At 50.3% G+C, this 24,562-nt stretch overlaps 1 protein-coding gene across 3 annotated transcripts in view; it reads left to right on the top strand.

Annotated features, from left to right (window-relative positions):
• Positions 1 to 15,405, top strand: part of LOC119105929 (solute carrier family 15 member 2) — a 59,955-nt gene extending 44,550 nt beyond the window's left edge. For all 3 annotated transcript variants that reach the window (XM_037229499.1, XM_037229497.1, XM_037229500.1), the window contains 15 exons: positions 1,333 to 1,474; positions 1,931 to 2,017; positions 4,029 to 4,140; positions 4,529 to 4,691; positions 5,527 to 5,609; positions 5,947 to 6,111; positions 6,488 to 6,626; positions 6,888 to 6,997; positions 7,561 to 7,809; positions 8,408 to 8,514; positions 8,916 to 9,050; positions 9,603 to 9,726; positions 13,227 to 13,355; positions 13,816 to 13,923; positions 14,501 to 15,405. In XM_037229499.1, coding sequence (XP_037085394.1) covers positions 1,333 to 1,474; positions 1,931 to 2,017; positions 4,029 to 4,140; positions 4,529 to 4,691; positions 5,527 to 5,609; positions 5,947 to 6,111; positions 6,488 to 6,626; positions 6,888 to 6,997; positions 7,561 to 7,809; positions 8,408 to 8,514; positions 8,916 to 9,050; positions 9,603 to 9,726; positions 13,227 to 13,355; positions 13,816 to 13,923; positions 14,501 to 14,677 — 2,030 coding nt within the window. In that variant the 3' untranslated portion in view covers positions 14,678 to 15,405. The remainder of the gene's footprint in view (positions 1 to 1,332; positions 1,475 to 1,930; positions 2,018 to 4,028; positions 4,141 to 4,528; positions 4,692 to 5,526; positions 5,610 to 5,946; positions 6,112 to 6,487; positions 6,627 to 6,887; positions 6,998 to 7,560; positions 7,810 to 8,407; positions 8,515 to 8,915; positions 9,051 to 9,602; positions 9,727 to 13,226; positions 13,356 to 13,815; positions 13,924 to 14,500) is intronic.
• Positions 15,406 to 24,562: the final 9,157 nt, after the last annotated feature.

The raw sequence follows: 24,562 nt of genomic DNA, 5'->3' as shown, positions 1-24,562 counted from the left end.
CGAGGCGCGCGGCACTCGCAGCCTGTTGTGAATGAAGAGAAACTGTAGTTAGAAAATGAGGGACGCCTTAGGTGCTCCAGGCAGTTATATTGCGAATGTTTTTCGTTGACAAATAGTGCTGGGTAGCCGGACTTTTGAGGTATCGAAATTTATAGCATCACTGAGGGGGAAGCGCAAATTTAAATGTCATCTCCATCTCCTACCACGATATATTATCACCAACATCTACGCTACCTAAGGCATTCTTCAGTCAACTCATAATGAATAGGTAGTAATATTCAGGCCACTAGCCTTCTTTGGCATTGGCCGTGGAGGCGACCGTCCTCCTGCAAAGCAGTCGGAAAAAACATGTTGAAAGGCAGATACCGGGTGATGTGACAGCATTCATCTTACCACGCCGACCATTTCACTAAACCGATATGGAGAACATGCATATATCTAAGAAGATACTGCATTCCGTCCGCACTAAGCAATCGATAAGTTATCGCTAGAAAACATTGGCATCAAAACGAGGTAAGAACAGTATTCAGATCAAATGTTTTGTGTGTCATTAAGCAAACCAAGATGCCGTTTTCTGATCCACTTGTCAAGGACCGGTTTCCAAGTTTTAGATTCCACCTTGCACTAAAACTCGCCAAACTGCTTCTTGCAAAGGCATTGTCGATGACACCAGTGACCCAGTGGACGCGTGAGCGGGCGGCGGACGCCATGTGACGTTATGCCATCGTGCGCCGCGACTTTGTGCTACGAACAGACTAACGCGATGCTGATCACTGGACTGCCGTCCGATCACCATTAGCTGGCTGCTGGGTCGCCCGATCACCGATCACCATTAGCTGGCTGCTGGGCCGCCCGATCACCGATCACCATCAGCTGGCTGCTGCTGCCGCCCGATCACCGATCACCATTAGCTGGCTGCTGCTGCCGCCCGATCACCGATCACCATTAGCTGGCTGCTGGGTCGCCTGATCACCGATCACCATTAGCTGGCTGCTGGGTCGCCCGATCACCGATCACCATTAGCTGGCTGCTGCTGCCGCCCGATCACCGATCACCATTAGCTGGCTGCTGGGTCGCCCGATCACCGATCACCATTAGCTGGCTGCCGGGTCGCCCGATCACCGATCACCATTAGCTGGCTGCTGGGTCGCCCGATCACCGATCACCATTAGCTGGCTGCTGCTGCCGCCCGATCACCGATCACCATCAGCTGGCTGCTGGGTCGCCCGATCACCGATCACCATTAGCTGGCTGCTGGGTCGCCTGGCAAGTGAACGCAGCTCCCTCGCTGGGTCTTGAACGACCCTGACTGATGTGGGGGATCTTTTTCAGCCATCCTTACCATCTACCTTCGCAATGAACTCAACTACTCGGACGACTCGGCCACCGTGGTGTACCACACCTTCAACATGTTCTGCTACTTCACGCCGATCCTGGGCGCCATCCTGGCTGACACGCTGCTCGGCAAGTTCAAGTGAGTCACTTCCTGTGCGGAGGGCAGCTTAGGGGCAAAGTGATATCGCCAGAGTCACTGAGCGAGTGAGTCACTAAGGTACTGCACTCCTATGGTGAGGGCAGCTTAAAGACAACGTGACATCAAAACTGTGTTTACGTAATTTATTAACTATAGTTGCCTTACATCACCTCCCTGGTAAGAGTCAGCTGTTAGTAGTGTCACTGCTGACCTGCCCCTATGAGATATTCGCTGCGGCTATGCGCGTGCCAAATTGGGCGACTTTCGGTGCTGATCCTCTGTGCCTTTCATCGCTCAGCACACTCATGAACGAAGTTGAGATGGATGCCTTCTTTGCCTACATGAGGAATCAGCTGTGCAACAAAACAGCAGTTGCAGGGAGCTAGCCTGCGCACAGCCAGTACATGGCTGCATCCAAGCAGCCAATATGCTAACGGTAAACCCCCTCTTCACCAGGACGATATTCTACATCTCCATCATCTACTGCCTGGGCAACATCCTCCTCTCGATGGCCGCCACACCACCGCTCTACTTCCCACAGACGTGAGTACGCTCCACCAGCAAAGCATGCAGCAGCACCAGTGACCACAAGCTGCCCACCCGGGCGCCAGGCTTCGCTGGTCGCGGCACTGCCGTCGCGCGTCCCAGAAGGCTGCCTCCCAGAAGCCTTGCTGTGCTCTGAGCGACCAGTCATGCTTCAGTGCGGCGTCATGTCGTCGGACGGCTCGCACGCTAGGCACTCGTTCAGTTGTGCTGGTGCTGGGCCCAGTCCGTGCTCGGGCTGAGCTCAGTTTCTGCTGAACTTTTGCGTCACGTGCCAACACGTGCCCGACGTTATATTCCACCTGAGGTGCGGGAAGAGGGAGGGGAGCGGCACCGTTCGGTGTCTGCGCTCACGTCCACCTGGCAAAACAGGCGAGCCGGGCCTCAATACACCCGCCCCGCCAGAGGGCAGGGCGGGTCTGTGGTGTAGCGTCGGGTCAGTGTCCTAGCTACGGTAAAAGCTGTGCCATCAAGCAACACTCAGCCTTTTTATGGCAGGCTTCCATGTGAGGGTTCACACCATCCTCGTTTCGAAAGGCACGTGGATGCTGGTTGGAAACGGCTTATTCGGAGAGTGTTTCCCGTTCTTCTCGGCTTGCGTCAGAGCGATGCCCGCCAGAATGACTGACGTTTCCAATGGAGGAGGCGATCGTGGTCTTGGGCCCGATCACTTAGCTCAGCTCGGCTCTATTTTGCCGTGCCTCACCTTTGGCTCCATGAACTCCACAAAGGTCCAATTGAGACACACCCCCATTGAGATGTCTGGAAGGGCAGTCGTTATTTTGCAAGTATCGGTGAAGCAAGCCGCTGGAGGCCCAAACGGAGTGGGCTTGGGGAAAGGCGGGTAAGGAGAATGAGGAGAAAGAAGGTGGCTGGTCATTTGTCCACAATACAAGCCATATACTGCGGCCAAACGAATGTTTCTTCTGGGGGCAACAGAGCATTTACTGAGAGCTGACTTGGTATCGGACCGCCAGAACTGCCAGACGGCTTTCGCCCTAAGTGCCGCCATTTGGCGACCGTTCAGCGATGCTTAGTGGCTCGCAACTCGTTGGTTCTGCGACGATGGCATTAGGACTTGCAAAGCTGGATTGGAATGACCTAGCAGCCATCTCCGCCGTGCACAGCTTTCTCGGGCAGGAACCGTTGGGCAGAGGCGATCACTGTGAAAGTTCATCGTCGTTCCTCCTCGACATTCGCCTCAGCTTTGCTTGACCACTCCATCTCACCAGCATGTGAAAGCCGCACTCAACGTGGAGCGCAGACATTGGCGAAACACTATAACCCGGTCAGGAGACTGCGACGACGAGCGTAGCAGCAGCACCGCCATGCCCCGTGCTTGTGGACCGGAAAATTAAATCGATGTTACAGCCAAAGAGGTCTCAAGTGAGCCAACGCCGTCCAGATCATTCTCCGGTGTGCTGTTTGAGATCACGCGAGAGCTGCTTTCTTTCCAGTCCGGTGTAATCTCTCTGTACGCATTTCCTAAGTCCGTGTCGCTGTCATTTGTCGGGAGTGGATGACAGAGTCGTCGCACTAATGCCTGCACGCTTCGAGAGCGCCGCGCCTTCTCAGTGGGAATCGCGCTGCATGTCGCAGCTGCGTTCGCTGCCGGTTTTGCAACTCCTTGCTCTCACTAAGCGTGATTAGATGGGCAGTGGATGGGTAGCGTGCAGCAGGGTGCCCGTTAGAAAACAGCCGGTAGCCCCGACTACGCCGTAAGCATAGTGAAACTACGACTTAATGCCGGCATGCTAGATGATGAACGCCTGGCTGCACGTCGTCCGACAAAAACAGGCGGCGGGTTGTGAGAAGTGGGGTTTGAATATTGAGTTCGAATGTTAGCTGATGCATGCATATTTAGCCCATACACATGTGACCATATTCTGATTTGCCTTGCATATAAGGGCGATGCATTTTTGCATGTTCAAGCATTGTCTTTGCATATTTTGTGCCATATGAATCAGATGCTTCTGCTCCTTCCATTCAAAGCGTGCCTGCATGTCCACAGTGAGATCAGCATACTGGGTTTAGCGCTGATTGCTCTCGGCACCGGAGGCATCAAGCCGTGCGTGTCCGCGTTCGGCGGCGACCAGTTCATCCTGCCGCAGCAGGAGCTCCAGGTATGTACACACCGGCAACGTGTGGTGCCATCGGAAACAGTACGAAATGCGAAGACCTGCCGCAAAACCAGCTGACGGCACGTAAGCTATTAAATTAATAATTAATGTTATATGGCAATTAAACATTGGCTGTTTTGCGGCTATTAAAATATTGAAAAATGACAACATTATTATTGTTAAAATTGCCACTCCATGTCACATTCATTTGCTTCGCATTGTATGAAACAATGGTGTGTTTGTGTGTTTCATGTTGCAACGTAGTAGCGGTGAGCATGCATTATACTTAGATGACGCTTCTAGTGTTTAGTTTCATGTTGCCAACTCCTAGACTGTCTGTACGCTGCAACTCATCACGATGGTCTCTCACACACCCCTTCCCGCTCTGCAGCTGCAGCAGTTCTTCTCCATCTTCTACTTCGCCATCAACGCCGGCAGCCTGATCTCGACCGTGCTTACGCCGATCCTGCGGAACGACGTGCACTGCTTCGGCAGCGACAGCTGCTACCCGTTGGCGTTTGGCGTGCCGGCCGTCCTCATGGTCGTCGCTCTAGGTTCGTGAGTGGGAGGGAGGAGAGAAGCTGGAGGCCCGGCCGGAAGAGGGGGCCGGGGAGGCGCTGGGGAACGTCGGGACGTGCCTGGACGCGGGGGAGGGGGACGACCCGGAAAGGGTCGAAACGCGACTAGGCGAGAGGGGGAGGAATTGAGGAAGAAGTGGGGATGAGACTGGACAGGCGGGGAAGAGTCGGAAGAGGTCGCGACGCGGCTGGACAGGCGGGGAGGAGTCGGAAGAGGTCGCGACGCGGCTGGACAGGCGGGGAGGAGTCGGAAGAGGTCGCGACGCGGCTGGACAGGCGGGGAGGAGTCGGAAGAGGTCGCGACGCGGCTGGACAGGCGGGGAGGAGTCGGAAAAGGTCGCGACGCGGCTGGACAGGCGGGGAGGAGTCGGAAAAGGTCGCGACGCGGCTGGACAGGCGGGGAGGAGTCGGAAGAGGTCGCGACGTGGCTTGACGGGAGGAGAGGAGGATGTGATAGCGGATGGTATGGGGTTGTGAGCACGCGACGCCGAGCTGTGAAGGTAGGCTCATCTGTCGTCATCGCAGCATGTCATGCGTGCGGGAACAGGACGTTTGAAGTCCCGTGCGGTGTCATTGGCTATAACGCCGTTCCAATGACGTTGGTCTTATAGGTGGCGTTGCGAGCGATGGATTATTGAATTAAATCAACATCTTTTTCTTTGCACCGTAAATGAAGCAAGAGCTAGAAGATGCATCGACTATTCGCAGATATAGCGGCGCTGTCCTGAGCCACAATGCACGGTCGTCGTTTTCCCTGGGTAGTTTACGCATACTGGGCATCATGCTTTACCGTAGTCCGTCTCTCCGGCAGTGCTGTTCCTGATGGGCAAGCCCTGGTACAAGTGCACCCCTCCTCAGGGCAACGTCATCGTCGAAGTGGGCCGAGTTATCACGGTGAGTACCCGTGGGGCAGCTTACTTACGGAGAACGGCCGACGGCTGCCGGGATATTAACACAAACTTATGCTGGACGCAGCCTGGTCGGTGGTCAGCGCCAATAAGCACACCAAAGTCAGTATTTCCCGTACGGCCAGCAGCTGTGTAAGAACGCAGGCTCCCAGCGGATCTCCTATGTGCTCCACCAACTACCTTTGGGCTCTGTGTACGGACGTCATTTTGTGCTCCGGTCACCCGTTGTCAATTTTTTTAGTTGACATAGCTACGCTTGACCTTCAGACGAGGCTGACCTCGCTGGAACCAGTGCGTATAACGGCGCTGTTTCTTGTTGCCAGCATGCCACCAGCCGCAAGATCACGTCATCCGAGAGCAGGAAACACTGGCTGGACCACGCCGACGACAGGTACAGCAAGAAGCTGATCGCCGATGTGAAGGCTGTGCTGAACGTCTTGTTCATCTACATCCCCATCCCACTCTTCTGGGCCCTCTTCGACCAACAGGTCTGTGCAAAACATGATGCTAAACAAGATGTGGCGAGGAGTTGATATGTGCATGCGAATGATTGTTCGCGTCATGGAATTTCTGAAGGAGTCCCGATCATCACGTTGTTGGCCTATTGAGTCTCCTTTGCATTCTCCTTTGCATTCCATTTGCCCTACAGAAAGCGATTTAACCGTTTTGGCACCTTCAACATGCGGGTTTCTTCCACATAGAGGAGATGATGTTAAATATGTTATAGAAGGAAGCATGTAGGGAGAATAATAGGTACGGCGAGGTGCATTTTACACAAAGGATGGCGCCGGGACAAGGCTCATTTTCTCGTCCGTCCAGCGCGCCGCACCCGTCTGACGTCCCCGCTCCACTGGGGCTGCGCAGGGGTCGCGCTGGACACTACAGGCCACTCAGATGGACGGCGAGGTGGGCGGCTGGCTGGTGCTGCCCGACCAGCTCCAGGTGGTCAACCCGCTGCTCATCTTGGCGCTCATCCCCTGCTTCCAGACCATCATCTACCCATGTACGTGGGGCGGTTCGCTGGCGCTGGGTGGGGGCCATTGAGGAAACGCCTGTTAAAAGCTTGCAGCTTGCAGGGTTGTCTGGCTGTCAAGCGCACTTCACTGCAGAGTGTTTGTCTCAGAGGGCCCTCAATGTTGACCCCGGGGCCAGGCCGTGCTTTTTTCGACGTGCATCGGGCTGCCTTTAATCGGGTTGCTTTCGAAACAGCCATCCAGCATGCGTCGTCGTGTGAGTATGCTCAGCATGCCGTCGATGTTTCCAGTCATGACCAAGTTGAACCTGCTTAAGCGGCCGCTGCAGAGGATGGGCGTGGGAGGCATGTTGGCGGTCATCTCGTTCGTCATCGCAGCCATCGTCGAGATGCAGCTGGAGGTTTGTATGACGTGTATTTCAGATTATGCGTCAGCCGCGGCCATACGTCATACGCCCTACGCACCATGACCCGTTTTACCTGGTGGCTGCTGTCTGGTACATCTATATCTGGCAGTTTGGTTAATGAATTATTATTTTAATCCGATTATTTAATACCTGACGATGTTGTACCGATTGGTCTGGCGGCAAGCTTACTGGATTTCCGTGGGAGCTTTTCCAGGGAAACGAACATCCCCAAGTCAAGATATTTGGCAACTGCAGCCTGCTTGACGCAACAATTTGCCTTAATGATGGTGTTATATGTGAGTGTTATGACTTAAACCTGTCATCTTACTGCGCTGGTGAAAGCTGACACTGGAGTCGTCCTAAAGTAACAAAAACATATATGGCCACAAAATTAGTCACAAGGAGCATCCTGAAGTCAACTAGTATGTCACCCAGGTACAGACTGGCGCGGAATTCTGTGCGTCTTTCACTTGGCTGCCACCAAGTGACGAGGTTTCCACTGTCTCCCCCATGATGGTGCGATACCCGGTCTGAGGCTGCCCCCCCCCGCCCCCCAGAAAACGCACCCGGTGCTGCCCGGTGCAGGCCACTCACACCTGCGTGTCTTCAACACGCTGCCGTGTGACGTCACCGTGACGCCTACTTGGGGCGACGAGCCGCTGGTGCTGCCATCCATGGGCCTGCATCGGTACGAGGTGTCGGCCGAGCAGCCCTGGCTCAGGGTCAACTACTCGGTGTCAGCGTGCCCCGAGGCGAATCTGGGCGTGACACAAGGCAGCCAGCTGATGCAGATCGAAAACATGAAGGTGGGTGTCGATGGTGACCGGTGTATGGTGCTTGGCATTACATGTGGCGATGCATAGGGAGGATAGTACAGGGACGGTAGAGCTGGGTGTCTGGCATGTTTCAACCTTGTTGGACTTGAAAGTTGATAGTTGATGCGCTTACTCACTTTTCGGCTGGGCCAGGTTCGACTCTGCATATTGTTTCCTGTCTGTAGGCATGGGGTAGGCGTTAATATGAAGTAGAGTGGGATGGGAGATGACCAATGCTCTTCCCTCAAAATCGCAACATTAACTTCATGGTGGTGCGTCGAATTATCTTGAGCTGACCTCAGACGGGATTTATCTCCTTTGTGGCGTTCTGGCGTGCCGAGTTGCACACCCGCCCTTCTTTCCTCAAGTACCGCTTTACCCTGAATCCCCACAGGTTCCCGTGTCTTCGTGGCCAGCAGCGCTCATCGGCCCTGAGCGAGCATAAGTAAACCTGACCTCAAACCTCGCGTCTCTGACCTCTGACCTCGAGTTTCCGACCTCTAACCCCGAGTTTCTGACATCTTACCTCGAGTTCCTGACCTCCAACCTCGAGCCGCTGACCACTAACCTCTAACCTCTTGTGCTGCAGTCGTCCTCCGCTCTACTGGTCAACGCCAACGGAGCCATCAAGCTGATTCAGGCGGATCCTAATGATGACCTCCACAAGGATCTCAACAAGGGATATCCAAAACTGAGGTGCGTGAGGCTACCAACTCATCACGTGCCGTCGATCCAGGAACTCAGCCCGCACGCTTGATGTTTGTCTTCCCCGAGATAGCTCATGAAGCTCTCATGACGTGTTAGACGCGTTCCTATAGATATATGCGACCGAAGCTACGATAAGATGATATACGATTCGCCCGGGTAGTGGCAGCTAGGAGCCGTCGCCAGAGGCCACTTTTATTCACATGGCGTTAAGTTCATGTGCTGCCCTCATTCTGGCAATCATTGTGACAACTGCATATGTAGATTAACACATTTTTATCTCAGCGACACTTTGACGAAGTGAACAGCCAACAGCCAAGAAACCCACAGCCCCACCCCAACCTCGACGTCGGCGAGTGGGACTCCTGCTGACCTCACGGACGCGTCTCCAGGATACTGTACAGCCTGCCGGGCGTGCCGAGCAACAGCACCATCCGTCTGTCTTCGGGACCAGAAAACATGCCGGAATACTCGACGACCTTCTCCGAGTTTGGAGGCACCGGCTACCAGTCCATCTATCCCGCCAAGTGAGCTGACGTTCGCTCCTGCCCGGGGTCACTGCTGGGTGGGCTGCCGCAAGCTTCGAGTAAGCGTTGATGTTATATTCGTTTAAGCTAGTAAAAATTATGCTGCTGTACACGGTTGTAAAGCGCTCTGCATTGCGGGCCTGTAGAACAAATGTAAGAAGAACAGGGTATTGCAGAACGTTCGGACTCTGCGTGGCGCCAAAGCGACAGTGCCCAGCTGACCCTAGCGGTACTCTATGTACAGCATATACCTGTCCGGCGAACCCAGGGTGCCCAACTGACCCCAACCGTACCTCAAGTGCAGTTTGTACCTGCCCAGCGTGCCCAGGTACCCAGAATACCAGCTGACCATATCCGTACTCCAAGTGCAGCATGCACCTGCCCAGAGTGCCCAAGTACCCAGAATGCCAGCTGACCCTACCCATACTCGAAGTACATCATGTACCGTCCAGCGTGTTCAGGGTGCTCAGCATATCTGGTAACCTTCGTTATCAGGTGTGTGTACATCAGCCGAGTGAACTGTACTTGGCTGACCTGTGTGCCGCACTCCAGGTACAGCGTGTACCTGCCGCGGCACACCGGTAACGCCAGCGATGACCCCGTGGTCACGGATCTGCACCCGCGCCTCGGCGGCTCCTACACCCTGCTCGTGATCCGGGACACTCAAGGGCACGAGGTGAGAGCCCACCCATCCGGCTCGCCGGAGTGACCCGGGGTCAGATCAGGTCACGGGCGACAGGGTCACGAGGAGCGCCTTGCAAAGGTGTTAAGGCGTGACGTTTGTGCTGTGTTATGTACCGGATTAACCGAATCCAAGTTTTCAAGTGTATTACGTGTTCTGGGGTTTTCTGATGGCCCAGAATCAACCAAGAAGAACATAATTGACTACACTATGGGGTGCTTTAACTAATCTTTTGAAATGAGATAGCGTCAAGGATATAAGTTTAGCCATTTGCCTTACGACATGATGACCTACTTGCATAGATGGGCCTGGTCGAGAAGACACTTGAGTTTGTGGAACAACAGTGACAACATTATAGACCTCGCGGAATAAAAAGAGTTGACCGTTTTCTTAGAACAATGAGTCTCGCTGGCTTTAGAGATCACGGAAGGCCAGGGGTGGCGCCACCAATTTTTGATAGGAGGGAGGGAGGGGTTGGGGGGGGGAGGCGGGATCGTAAAATCGCCACGACACTTGATTATAAAAATGGAGAAAAAATCATGCGCTTAACGACGACGTTCTCGTGCTTTTTTTCTAAGCACGGCAAGGCTTGTGTGTTCGGAAACCGGGGATGGGGCAAGGTTTGAGACCCGCAGCTTTTTATGAATTTACCATTGGCGCTGTGTTGGTGTTGACCAGAAAAAGAATCCAAATGGGTCTCATCTCCTGCCCCCTCCCCCCTTCCCCAACGTGGAAGGACGCACGCTGCCCCATGGCGGCGAAAAATCTTATCACAGTCTCGTAGGTTTTCCTCAGCACAGCTTATTATCATCAGACCAATTTTTAATGTAGTGAATCAGAGTATATGCGTGTACCCGTACGGTGTTAAAAGCTTTCCAGTGTAATATTCCACTGTATTTGTAGCCCGCAACAACTTTTTTATTGCATATGGGAACATAATAGCAAAGAGTAAGTGTTCCAACGACACGCTGGTTGAAAATCACAGCGTGCATATAATCCTTCTAAGTCTGTACTAACATATTTTATGGTGCGGTCCTAAGCGCAGCCAAACGTTCTCTAACGAAACGCTTCTGCACTGGCAAAGGCGACTGCACCATGAGCCGGATTTATTTGATACGAGTGAAGGCGGGCGCGTAACACACTGCTGCTGCGTCGATCCCTTGCGTCACAATTAATTGAAGCAAGTTTTCAGCCCCTGTCACGCGCTAAAACTGCATCCGCTGTGGCTTAACAGGCCGACGGGGTCAAAAGAGGAAGGCCATGTTTGACGACTTCAGCGGTGGATTACCGTGAGCTTTGCTTCACCATGAGGAGAACAAACCTGGGGCCTATATTTGCCACTTCGGCACATCGCAAAGGGGCGGTTCACCCTTGCCCCTCAGATGGCGTTACCCCTGAGCGTCTCTGTAGGATTGGCATAAGCAGCTTCTGCGTGACTTGGAATAATAATATTACGAAATCCTATGGAGGGAAGAAATGAATGAAATAGAAAGGAATGAGTCTCTTCAGCTTGCATTAGGGGCACGTTACAACGCAATGAATTCAAAATAAAACAAATTTTAAGTTGTATGCTTTCATTAGTGGTACAGGTTAGAAACCCGTGCCCGACACCCTTTGTGACACCCTTAAAGATGTTTTAGCGCGAACTGGAGCGCCACAAATCTCGCGAAATTTTCAGCACGATTTCCCCAGGCACGTGGCCGACATCTTTCTTCCGCGGCCAGATGTCACATTTGGGTCGCATTCCTGCAAAATCGCCCAGTACCCACAGTAAACCTTCCAGCTCTAGGGGCCATGTTCCCCTTAGTCCCATCCTTGACTAAGTTCTAGAATTTCCTTGAATATTTATTTGCACTTTGTCCGTGATTTTAAAAGTCAATGCAGCTCAGGTCATTGCCATAGGCCAGGTTAAGTGGCATAAGCTTGGAAAAGAATTACTATCTACTTTAATAGTGAACCAACTAATAACGCATATTTCATCTAGATTAGTTCGTCTACCTACTAAAATTTGTTATGTTGCAGAAGTTTCGGGAGTCGAAAGATGTGAAACGTACAGCAAATGTGTTTGGTCATGATGCAGAAAACACGAGCCCAGTAACTCAACGGCAATATATACTCTGGAGTTGGTTCGTACAAACGACCAGCCACTGTCGGAACACTTGCTGAAAGTCATTCCACAACAAGCTATGCAACTTAAGAATGTTTAAAGATCAGACAACACCAGTAAATGTATATGTAACATATAACGTAACACTTCTGCAATTCACTAAACTTATTCATACCTAACAAGTGTCTTCCAAGTTATGTAGATTATAATTCTCAGACTGATCTCAGACAAACCTGGGAGAACGCAGTGACTTGCTTAGAATTTCAAAATTTTCCTCCCGGGTACAAAACGGAAAGATGCTAAAAACTTCTCGCCACTCCGCTCCGTCGTCCTTTATTTTTATTGGCGTTTTCGCTAATCCCCGGAAAAATCACGGGGGGATGGAGTTGCATTCCCGGCCGAACCCGACTGAGACCCTGTCTTTATTTCAAATCGAAACCTAGTCTCACCGAACTGGGGAAAGACGATGCTTTTAGAATGTCATCACACTGCGTTAGTATATTATTTTAACAGCAAAAGTTATCAACATTGTTTTACAAACGGTCGTTTGTGGTGTCTGGAGTACAGAAACTGGTAAAGAAAATGTTATGGAATGGCGCTATCATGCAAGACACTACAAACTTGGGCTGAGACACTTGAGCAAACTACATCCAGGTGCGCGATGAACAGAAAAACTCAATGGCGGGGCCACGGTCTATTTGCGTTCTATAACCGAAGGGTCGTATCTATTTGCGTTCTAAAGCTCCTGCGAAACGCAACGTTGATAGCACGTGATGACGGAGCGTGTACGAAAATAGCAGACGCAGTCGCAGACCTGGGGAATAAGAGATATTGCGTTGTAATTTGTGTATTGCAAGCTCAAAGCTCGAGCTTAAATGGCCTTATTTGGACGAGCGCCTCACTTGGAGTGGAATCCTCGCAAAGTGCAAAACGTATGCGACAGTGTTCATGCTAGATTCAAAACGGGAGGTGAATTTCCGTTACCCAAATCAATCCTCCACCTGCCGTGAAACGTACCCACCATCACTCCCATTCATGCTATGATCCATATCGTAAAATGTAACATAACGCCATCAGCATCATGTTGTATTTAAATTCACTGGATAACTTTTCCCTCAGATAAGGTAGAAGTATTAGCCTTATTCCTCGGAGAAAAACCAGGAGAATGAAGATATAGTTGGGCTGATTTTCGGCAGCATACCTTTGTTGAAACAATGGCGGGAGGAATTCTCCGAGGAATAGCTAATGCACCGAACAACTTGGATAACTTTTTCTCCAACCTGGCGAAGCTTGCCAGCGAGCTGTTTCAAACAGCTGACATATATTCTAGGAAGCATAATTTTACGTGTGACCGTTTTGAACTGACAGTATCGTGGTCTCCTTCCAGTCACACAAGATGTTCACGCTGACGGAGCCGAACTCGATGCACATGTTCTGGCTGATCCCGCAGTACTTCATCATCACCGTTGGCGAGGTCATGTTCTCCATCACGGGATTGGAGTTCTCGTTTACGCAGGTAAGCCACGCCCTCGGCACGGCGCCCAGCGGCAATGAAGAGCACGGGTGTGGGCGGCGATGCGCTGGCTAATGGGAAGAGTTATGTGATGATGATGATAATAATGCGGATAATTATTGGGCTGATGCTGTTTATGATACTGACGAGGCCAACGACGGTAGTAGTGACAACGCTGATAATGATTTTGATAATTGTGGTGAACATTTTTTATAGGTAGAAGCAGTAGTAGTGGTAGTATTAAGGTTAGCTTTACCATCATTATCATTATCATTATCATAAAGACGATGTCGTCATTAAAAGTGCTAATGTTGGTGATGATAATGCACCGCCCTAAAAAACGCTCTCAGAACGGGCCTTTTTGGGGTAAATGCAGACCCATCGTGTTTCCTCCTCGCTCGTTGCGGCTTCCCGTTACCCTTGGGGGATCCGCATCTGACGCCAGTGTATGGTGCTTCCATAGGCGCCTACCAACATGAAGTCGGTGCTACAGGCCGCATGGCTGTTGACAGTGTCTTTCGGCAACCTGCTGGATGTCGTTATCGTCGAGCTGAAGGTGTCCGACAAGCAGGTATGGCGCGAATTTTCGTGATAGCTTGCATTAAACGACCACGATCTTGCTAAGCATTAATTAGCGCATGCAGAATGCACCGTTTTCTTTGTATAGCTGCCACCTTCGTTCTGTTCTACTTCGGTGCCATTCATAAAGTACCACTTGCGTTGAGGGGGAAGGGAGGGCATGGAGCGTAACGAAAGCATAACAAGGGGGTTTGCAGGAGTGTGACTACAAATCAGGCTGAAATATTTTAAAGAAATGCTCTTACGGAGCAGCTGGGGGAGTCTGAGATCTCAATAATCCCCCAAAAATGTAGCCAGGGAGATTGGTATAAAGACAAAACAACCGTAACGTAATTTACGAACGGCTTCTTGCATCATCGATTCACTGTTTCAGCGTCGTAGATACTCACTTCGAAACTTGCTAAATGCGTATTTGCCCAGGCATGTGCGTAACTAGTCGTCTCATGTAGCATGGCCGTAAAACTGAGCAAATTTATACCGCACTTCACTGAGGCGAAGTCCTTTTGTCACTAAAGATAATGTCAAGTGTCGCTGTTGGTGTATCTATAGACCCGTCTCTCCCTCCGCAGTCGCACGAGTTCCTGCTGTTTGCTGCACTCATGTTCCTGGACATGTTGCTGTTCTGCTTCATGGCATACCGCTACAAGTACGTGGAGGATGAGGAGCAGGAGCGGCTGGAAGACGAGAAGCCGGAGCCGCTCGGACTCTCTAACACCGCTTACGAGGACGAGTCCACTACGCTATAGATGGCGCTGCTGGAACCACCATGTATAGGTAGCGCTGCTGCCGCTGCTATAGATGACGCTGGCGAGGCTGGCCCCGTCGGTTCCGTGCCATGTCGAAGTTGCGCTGGCCCGCCGAGGGTGGAGCCACTGGTAGGTAGCGGTCCAGCTTGGACATGTGCTTCAGCAGAGACTGCTCAGGCGCTCGCCACGGGCAAGTCACGTGATTCTGCCGCCGCTGGATCAGAACAGCTGTGCCACAGTCGGCAGCTGGTATCGTACATTGAGGGCTGGACTTGACGGAGCTCAAGATGTACAGATGGGTTATGTCGAAAATGAACGGACGCTGTGATATGCGTATTTTCAACCGAAAATGTCAGTTGGCCTGATCATGACCTTTCAAATGAGAGCCTTCCGATTACTTGCACGCGGATGATGTAGACTGCATTGTGCCAGTGCCTGACATCGATGTCCACTCCCTAAATTTCGAACTGCAAAGCCCAACACTTAATCGGCCACAGCCTTTTATTGCAGAGACGATGCCATGCATAATTGCTGCAGTTCAGATGTGGGAATGCAAATGCGGGTGTTATTTGTGTGGCATGAATGCTCATTAGTTGTTGACCAATCAGGTAGTGTGATTGTATTATACATACAATGTACATGGTGTGTGCCGTCTGATAGCGTTTTGTTTGTGACTTCAGCCAGCTGTCTTACAAGGGTAGTGAGTGCTATAAACAATGATATATACTCCCCGCGAGTGATTTATTTGAATGGCTGTTTTGATGGTAGCTGTGCATATGTGACATCATCAAAAGAGGAAGCAGGACCATGGACAAGCAACGATGCTAACAAACCGACATGGTTAGGACCCCAGTGGCGGCAGCGGTAAATCTCCCGTAGAACCAAAAGGCGGTTGGCATTAAATGAAATTCCCCCCCCCCCCTCCCCCAAATCGCGGGTAGTATGAGATCGCAGCTGAATGAGCTGCAAGGCAGGCCCCGTCAAACTGCTGTGCAGAACGCTGACTGTGATGACGTAATCAGATATGCAAACTGATATGCAAGATGGGCAAGTCTCGTTTCATGTGCAGGTCAGTTGGCAAAAAAGGGCGACATATCATCTCCATCACTGAAAATAATGGGCGGACATTTATGAAATTCGTCGGGCAGAAAATCGAACTTCCACAAAGGTTTTCGCAGTTTCTGGTGCTTTTAGCGAATTAAGGGTATGGTGAATCCTGCCTGTTAGAGACTTAAAGATTGGGAGCAAGGCAGGAGATGCAAAACTTCACGCTCGCTGAAAATGCCGGTATTCTTGAACCTTGGCGTCAGGTGACGAAATGTCGCTCAGGATAATGATGCCATCAATCTCTGCTTCAAGAGGCGGCGTTGGCGACCACATCAATTACGGACGGCATATGCGAATGGAACAAGCGGTCTGCATGAATGGGGCCTTTTCGGCCCACGTGGATCAAAAGACGTGAATGAAGTGCACACTGCCGCAATTATTTACGTCATACCACAAGTTTTAATTAATCCTGATTACGCAGGTGGCCTGACCTGCTGCGAATCTGTCGTCTTTCGCTTCGGTATTCACCACCAAACTGCTCAACGCGGAGGTCGGACAAATCAGACCGTCCAAGCACCTAGACTGCCGCTCGTGACCTGATGGCCCCTCAGAACCGGCTTCGTGCCTTTGGCTGGTGACCTCTGACCCCGAGTAGCGCGGTAGGAAACAACCCTGCCTGCAGGTCAACTTGATTTATGAATCGTCCCGATCACTGTTACCGGCGTTCAGACGCTACGACCGCCTCATTGGATGCTTTGGAAGCAAACAGACCACAGTTTCACAGAGCGCCAAGAGCTGAAAGTGTGCAGCTTTAGGTGACGAATGGGAGGCGCTTGCAGCTTGTCATTTACAGCGGAAATCGTCGGCACCCGAGTGAGGCACGGAAATATGCAGCGCTGCTGTGGTAGGCATCAGGTCAAGCAAAATATATTTCGTTTTAAATATATATATATATATATATATATATATATATATGCATATATCTATGTGCATATATTACATATATTTCATTTTCCTGAACATCTCACAACTTATGAGGAAATATTGTTCGACCGGAATAAAACACAAGCATCTGACAAAAAACCTACTTTTGCGTTTAGTCTCGGGCCGTAACGCTAAGACTAAAGCGTAGCTGTCATATAAATATCCTGAGGTGGTGCTTGCCTCTTGCTGGCATCGTGTTAAGACCGAAACTTTGGCGGAATTATGACGGTGGACGGTGAAATTCGCCGACAAAAATAGAGAAACCACATGGATCAGGAGAGCGTGTCACAACTTTCCACACATCTAGCCCGGCGCCGTCCGGGTATTTTGCGGGCACAGCCACCTGGGAGTAGCAGCGGAGGGTGGGGGAGACGCACGCTGTGGTATCTCAGAATCACCGCATGTCAAGTAAAAAATCGTCACACAAGCCCTCTTCGCCAGCGTCGTAACTCACTGGTATGGGGTGATCATGAAGGACAATCAGATATTGTCAACATTCGTCCCCACCTGACAGTTTGTGAACAAGTGTATCAATTTTGAGAATGCCCGTACTTTCATCAGCTAACAGGCAGTGGAAAGTTTGCTTCCTTTTCTGAAAACTTATCGGATGGCATTTTCAAATCTGGAAGCAGTCACTTTTGCTTCCTCCACCCTGTCGTGGCTAAAACAGGTTGATCGGTATGCTTGAAAAAAAAATGCAAGTCGCTAACATGAGTAGCTCGCATCTACGTATTTACTCAGTGCAGTGAAGCACTATCCGTACTTCCCTACCCGAGGGACGTTGAGGATACGGCTCAGCAAAATTGCCATTGAAGGCAAAATCGGTTCTTTACTTGTCAGGCTGCGCGCGTTTGACCTAGGCTAGCATGCTCACTCCAAACAGGAACACACATGACAGCAAAGGAATTATTAAGGAGGACACAACGAGAGTTTCCCCTCCTCACCGGCCCCGGACCGCTGAGTCATGTCCGCTTGCAAACTCTGCTGCGTAAAACACGCGGTGGTCGCATCCTCTTCCGCTGCAAGCCGTCGGCCGGCAGGACGCGGGGAGTGGCCGCTGGTTTTACCCCACGTCTTATCGGCTTTCAGTCATAAATTGAGCATTGCGGTCAATGCTGCAATGTTTTTTGTCGGAACATCTGAGGGTTCAACGTGCCTGTTCCCCAGCCTGTCGAACGTCGCTCACACCAGGACAGAGCGTGTAAGCTGCACATTATGAAAGAGTTATATATCCTTCTGAGAAGCGATCCAGGAATACTACTGACAGCAAGAAATGTTGGCCGCGAGGAGCAGAAAACGGAGAAATGCAAGACTAGGAACTCCTAGAAAAGTCGCCTACGTAAAACCACTACTCAAACAAAGCGAAACAACCGCACAGCCGTCCTTAACATAATCCACGAGAATCGGTCAACGAACCCGACGGTGACAGCTGGCTCAGACTGATCGGCGCTGACCACGTCTCCGCCAGAAGGAGGTCCACGTGTTCATCTCTTAATCACGCCCGCGAGCCTGTCGCTGGGTGCCCGAGCCGCCGGAAGGCCTGGAATCCACGCGGCACGGCCGCCAGCGCCGCCGGCACACCCCTCTCGCCTGACGACAGGACTGACCTGGCGGGCACGTCCTGTCGCTGCACCTGCAGACAGGCTGCCGCCGCGCCCACAGAGGGCGCCACGAGGCGGCGGCCGGGCCTGGCAGGCGCTGACTTCAGGTGATGAGCCCGGCACGTCCTGCACCTGCAGACAGGCCTTCACCGCGCCCACAGAGGGCGCCACGGGGCGGCGGCCGGGCCTGGCAGGCGCTGACCTGAGGTGATGAGCCCGGCACGTCCTGCGCCTGCAGACAGGCCGTCACCGTGCCCACAGAGGGCGTTACGAAGCGGCGGCCGGGCCAGGCAGACGCTGACCTGCCGTGATGAGCCGGACCGGCCGCAGACTGGTCGACGCAGGAGGCGTGAGATAGGCCCTTTGCTGTGCAGCTGGGCACGGGGCGGACTTGGTGTGGTCAGCTGCACAACAATCCTCGCCAGAGTTAGGACGCTGGCAGAGAGCAGCAGATCGTTTTGTTGTCGTTTTCTGCAATGCTTTCTTATCGTTAAAAGCCGAAGGGATTTCGGAAGGGGACGGGCATCTCGTGTTTGAATGGACAGGAGTATTTCAGCTCATTTTGGCTCTTCCATGGGCACTAACAGGTCAACTGTAGTGTAGCCAGCAGTGACTAACCGGATGTGTTATATGCAGGCGCATTTGGCATTGCAGCCATCCGCTAGTCAAGCGACCCAGCGGATCTGAGCAATCACTGGCGCCTATTAATGTGATGCATGTGTGAACCAGTAGCATGCCTCGCGCACGAGGGGCCAATTTTAGGGCCACTTGCCTGAAGTGGCGTCATAACGTTGGGCCTTTGACGTCAAACTGTCGTGAAGCATTCGTGAAGCCTCCAGCACATCCGCGTCGCTGTACGGCTGCAGCGAGGACAGGAGTTATCGAGGTCAATTGGTGGCTGCTGTCATTCGAAATGTCAGCTGAATCGTTTGGTGCAATTGTTTTTAATATATCACTGCATTTGATTCAGTCATCACTATGTGCAAGTCACTAAGTACGACATAGCTTCAAGGCTGACGTGAATGAGACGGATGTGATTCGCTGTTTGTCTTGTGATATGCTATCTGGAGCATTCCATGGGAGATTGATGGGTAGAGCGGCCAAAACAGCATCTCGTTTTTTATATTTTGCTTAAAGTGTCAGCATGGATTCTTTGCCAGGAAAACCTGTACTGAAAGTAAAATTGCGATCTACTTCGGGAAGTGCCAATGCGAGTAAAAAATCCGGTCGGTAGGATCGGTTTTACCTTGGTCTGACCGGTGCTACAGCTTTTAGCGCGATAAAATATCACGCAAATGATAAATTTAGGTCACTGATCGGTAGAAGTCATACAACACACATGTATACACTTACATACCCCTATATATATATATATATATATATATATATATTATATATATATTATATATATAGGTATATATATATGTGTGTGTGTGTGTGTGTGGGTGTGTGTGTGTGTGTTGTGTGTGTGTGTGTGTGTGTGTGTGTGTGTGTGTGTGTGTGTGTGTGTGTGTGTGTTTAAAACATTTTGTTAAAAATCACCGCGCACTCAGCACTGATGATTTTTTATGCATTTTCAGCAAATCTGATGACGGTTTTCGCGTTTTTTTGTGCTCGTTTTAAATGGCTTGGAATGTCATGATACGAAGAAGTATGCACATAAATGTATATATATATATATATATATATATATATATATATATATTAGAGTATTTCAGGAGCAGGTTTATTCTTACGCATTGTCGGTTGCGCACCAAAGCATATTCAGCGTATGTAGCGTTCTTGGTCGTTTGTTCAAGGCTTCGTATGGTGCGGCTGTCGTTTTTGGTGCGTCGATAAAAAATGTTACCGAAGTTCATCTTTTCGTTCAATGTTTCGATCAGTTTCGTGATCATTTGTACGACAAGTATTACACTTAAAGCATGTAGTGGACAAACGAATATCCTTTTTGTGCACATACCTAAGCACCAAAATAGCGACATATTACAGTCATCAGATGATCTGCTCTTGCGTAAGCAAACTAATACAATAAACCAACTCTTTGCTTTAGGGATATCTGGTAAGACCGGATGACTTTTTAGTTGACTGCTGTTCCTAACCATTTACAAACATAGCTATTTCAAAAACAAAATTGCCTGTCCAATCCAGCGACAAAGGCGAAAGAGTTAAAATGGAAAGCCGCCTTTTGTTTCGGTGCTGTTGTGGACCTCAGCTTTCAGCTCTTCCAACATCTAAGCTACGTCCTTGTATAGCGTAATAAATTTTAAATCGTTAGTCTATAGCTCAACCAATAATCCCTCGGTCACAAAGGAAATGAGAATTGGTATATAGAAAATGACGAAACACCGTGAAAACGACAGTTCATGTAACGATCCGTTTGTCAGCATTCGGTGGTCATATCTGGGACACATTGGCGTAGGAGCAGGGGGAGGGGGGGGAGGTGCAAGGGTCATGGGCCCCCCTCCCCACTTTTCAAGGTTGGGGGCAGTAATGTGAACTGCCTCCCCCCCCCACACACACGCACACTTTTCAGATTAAGGCTGCATTTGGCTTACTTTTGCACTACATTTAACATGCATGCCGATTTGCCTAGTTCATCAGCCATCTCCCTTAAGATGATAATCTTTTTCGTTTGGTCATTGGCCATCGCTTAATGTTACAGCCGCAAGGCCGGCGCCGCACGGTCTGGCGACTGCAACGCCGGGCGTCGAGACTGTTGCAATGACTTGCGAGCGCGTATGTTCAAGACCATGTTACGTAGTTTTCTATCAGTAATCAGTTCTGACAGGATCTTAAGCATTTTAAGACGAACACGGGTTGGCAATGCTAATACGAGTTAGGAACCCTATTTCATCTACAATCTAAGGTCAGGGAGAACTCAATATCTCTGAAGAACACAGAAAAACACGGAATTGAAATACGTGTGACAATTATTTAACTCCTGTGGTGAGCAGGGATGTTGTTGCGCCAATGAGGGTTCCTGTGCTGATCTGGGGCTAGCTGCGCGGGTTAGAAGGCCTCCCGTGTCAGGTATGGGGACAATGTGATATGATATATCCTTCTAATGGCCTCTGGATCGACTAGGAGATCTTGCCCCGCGCCACCAGAATGATAGCCAGAAGACACTTCGCGATGGGACGGAATGGCCCTTCAGACCTTGACAGGAAACGGTATGTACCCCTGGTGCTCTGCTCAGAGGCCCCTTGCCCGGAGGGAAATAAAGGGTATCATTATTGTTGAGTAGATGGGGGTCTCATTATTGTTGAATAGGGTGGGTGGAAATGAGCTTAAGAACGAGCGAGGTCATGTCATGTTTTCCTGAGAACGTTCACTTTTTGGGATGCATTATAGAAACAAATTACATCAAAGTGCTTGAACATGCCCGCCCGCAACCTCAAGAGCAAGGACAAAAATGATCTGGGCTGCAGCTTCCGTAAAACCAAAAGTTTCGGCCACTTCAAGTGCCACCAGACAGCGGGCGCCGTGTTAATCTGTCTCCTGGATATACGAATAGCTGCAAAAACACGAAAAATAGAGATTCGTCCTTTAGTCTTCCAGTTTAACCGCCAGATTCCAGTCCTACTTCGAGGTGCTTTAAGGGCCAGTCCGTTCTTTTCATCTGTCTAAAAACTGCACAAGTGAAATATGCCTTCAGGCTGCCTTCTAAATGTAAGGTCTGGTGTCATGAGGCTTTAGAGCATACTTTTACAGAAGCGTCGTAAATTTCGTCCACCAATTTTCGGCCACAACTTAGTATTAGCTGATAGGCCGACGCTGCGCGGCCTACGGGAACTGCAACGCCTGGGGTCGAGGCTTGTATTTCCAAGATTTTCTAGTGCACATGCTCAAAATTACGCCACGTAACTTGTATTACCAGTCGATCCAAGTGTTTAAAGGCAACAATTTCAGAAGCGCCATCATTTTCGCCCACCGGTGGGGCACAACTGAAAGCAACTGGGTTAACGCTCGGCGGACTACGGAGACTGCAACGCCTGGTGTCGAGATTTTTGTTGCTAAGATTTGCGAGCGCGCATGTTAAAAAAACACATAGCATAAATTGCATCACCTGATTGATTCTGACTGAATGGTGAACATTTTCGGACAAAGATGGCTTAGCCATGTTAATACACATAGTTGACCACTCGATCTGCAATAAAATTTTTGTCTTCAAATTTGGATCAAACATATCGATCTACAATCTACCTTCGCGATATCCTCAATGTCAGTAGAACCGAGATAACAAATTCTGACAAAGATTCTGAATTCTATCCGTTTAGAAAGAGCCAACTAACCATTGTAACTTAAGAGTACCGGTGATTTATTCCATGCAGTCGTTCAACGCCTGATTTTTGCAGTTTACTAAACTCAAAATACAAAGAGAATTGAGCTCACGGTTTCTGTTCTGGTTACAAAAAACATTAACATTAAAACAAAGAAAGCCGTGTCACTTGTTAACAAGTAAACTTCATCCGGAGATTTTTGGGGGATCGCCGTAAGATGGGATTTTGTCAACCTTGTGTTCCCCCTTGGCAAGGCTCTGGTTACGCCCCGCCTACACACAAAAGCAGATCAAGTCGTATACGTTGCATAATGGGCAATGAAGCATCCGTTGTGCCAATTCATACCTAATGCAGACAGCTACCCGGAGGCTGTTTTTCTGCGATGGTGTGGTGTAAGGGAAGATAATTCGGAAAAAGATACTATTGCAGCTGTCAAACACATGTTTCACATACCATGTAGTAGTAACGCTGATCCAAAAGTATGCAACAATGCAGCCATACGATCAGTTCGACGGGAGACATCCGGGCTAGGGCCGTGGCCACCAACGGCGGACAGGAGCGGGCCCAGATAAGGAACATGTGACCAATGGGCCTTATTATGTGGTTTGGTTCTTTTTATGACTTATGAAAAACAAAAGTTTTATGACTTTTGTCACATCATTTCTGGCAGTTTCAAGCTCCTGAACTTGTTTCCGCCTAAAATGCTGCGACAAGTCTTCTCTCTTGAAAAGCAGCGAGTGAAATGAAGGTGCATGAAAAATCTGTTGCACTGTGAACCATCTATCCCCTTTTAGAATTAATACCAGCATATATCCAGGCCGTATTTTGGCATATACGCTGTGGAGACAGATGCTTCCTCAATGGTCCGAAACGCCAACCCGCTCGTGGAATTTCGCCTCCCCAGGAAAGACAATGTTAAAATTGACCGATAATCTTGGGAAGCTGGATAGCCTTATTTGCCACATGACAGATGAGTCGAATAGGTAAGACTGTGCACCAGTGAGAAGCACCTCTAACTACAAATCTAGCACAGCGGCCATCACATTTGAATAAAGGGCGATAACAACCTTTATTCCTACCCCCCCCCCCTCGGTCATCGGGCTCGCTTTCCAGAAAAATGTTCCTGAAGTACACCGCGAGCTTGGCCCCCCATTTTTCGAACCGTTCCTACGCCTATACTGGACATGACTTAATCCGTAACTTGAGTATCAAGTTGGATGATGACACCAAGACACCAGAAACACCACCAGGAACAGCCGAATCATAGAACGAAAGGGATCTGTCTTCTGTTTGCTGCTGAGTTCGACTTCGGAACACGAATGCGAACTTCCACGAACAAGCTGTGCAGATCCTTGGATAGTTTGGTCAGGCGGTTACTCAAAGGTTGATACCCTCAGAAATGCATAGATTGTGCAAGTCCTTGGTCAGCGTACTTGAAATAATTCTGACGTTCACTCAATAAGCCTCTTGTGCCGCTGAAAGGGATCACAATAAGCTAGCCACACCATCGTATGACTCGTATTACTTTTCAGCATCACCTGAGCCAGGTCTGGCAGAAGTCTCACAACAGCCGGGGAATCACGGCCAGCGAGTGTGAATGGTGTCGTCTCCAACTCGGGGCCACCCTTTGTTTGTTCCCAGCCAGACGACAACGCCTTGCTTTCGCACCTTTTTCGAGACGAAAGACGTGAACTGAAAAAGCAGCTCATTGACAACCAGTTTGCGAGGAGAGAATGACTGGCAAATACTCCCCTTCTCATTCATAAAAAGATCAACTTCTGCCATATTTACCTACTCTTTGCAGTAGCGTGGCCAGGCTGGCGTTTCTGCTCAACCCCCCCCCCCCCTTTTGGCCAACTCCCCAACTCCTTGGCCTTCTCAACTCCGTAGTACCAGCACTGCCACACGGTGGGTCCTTCCTGGAAATCAGGAACGTTAATGTCCTTGTTTTTGACCTACTTGGTTTCCATCTG

The sequence above is a fragment of the Pollicipes pollicipes genome, unplaced genomic scaffold (genome assembly GCF_011947565.3).
Source record: "Pollicipes pollicipes isolate AB1234 unplaced genomic scaffold, Ppol_2.1 Scaffold_6138;HRSCAF=7277_pilon_pilon_pilon, whole genome shotgun sequence".
Lineage (NCBI taxonomy): Eukaryota > Metazoa > Arthropoda > Thecostraca > Pollicipedomorpha > Pollicipedidae > Pollicipes > Pollicipes pollicipes.
This window is presented reverse-complemented; position numbering and strand designations above follow the sequence as displayed.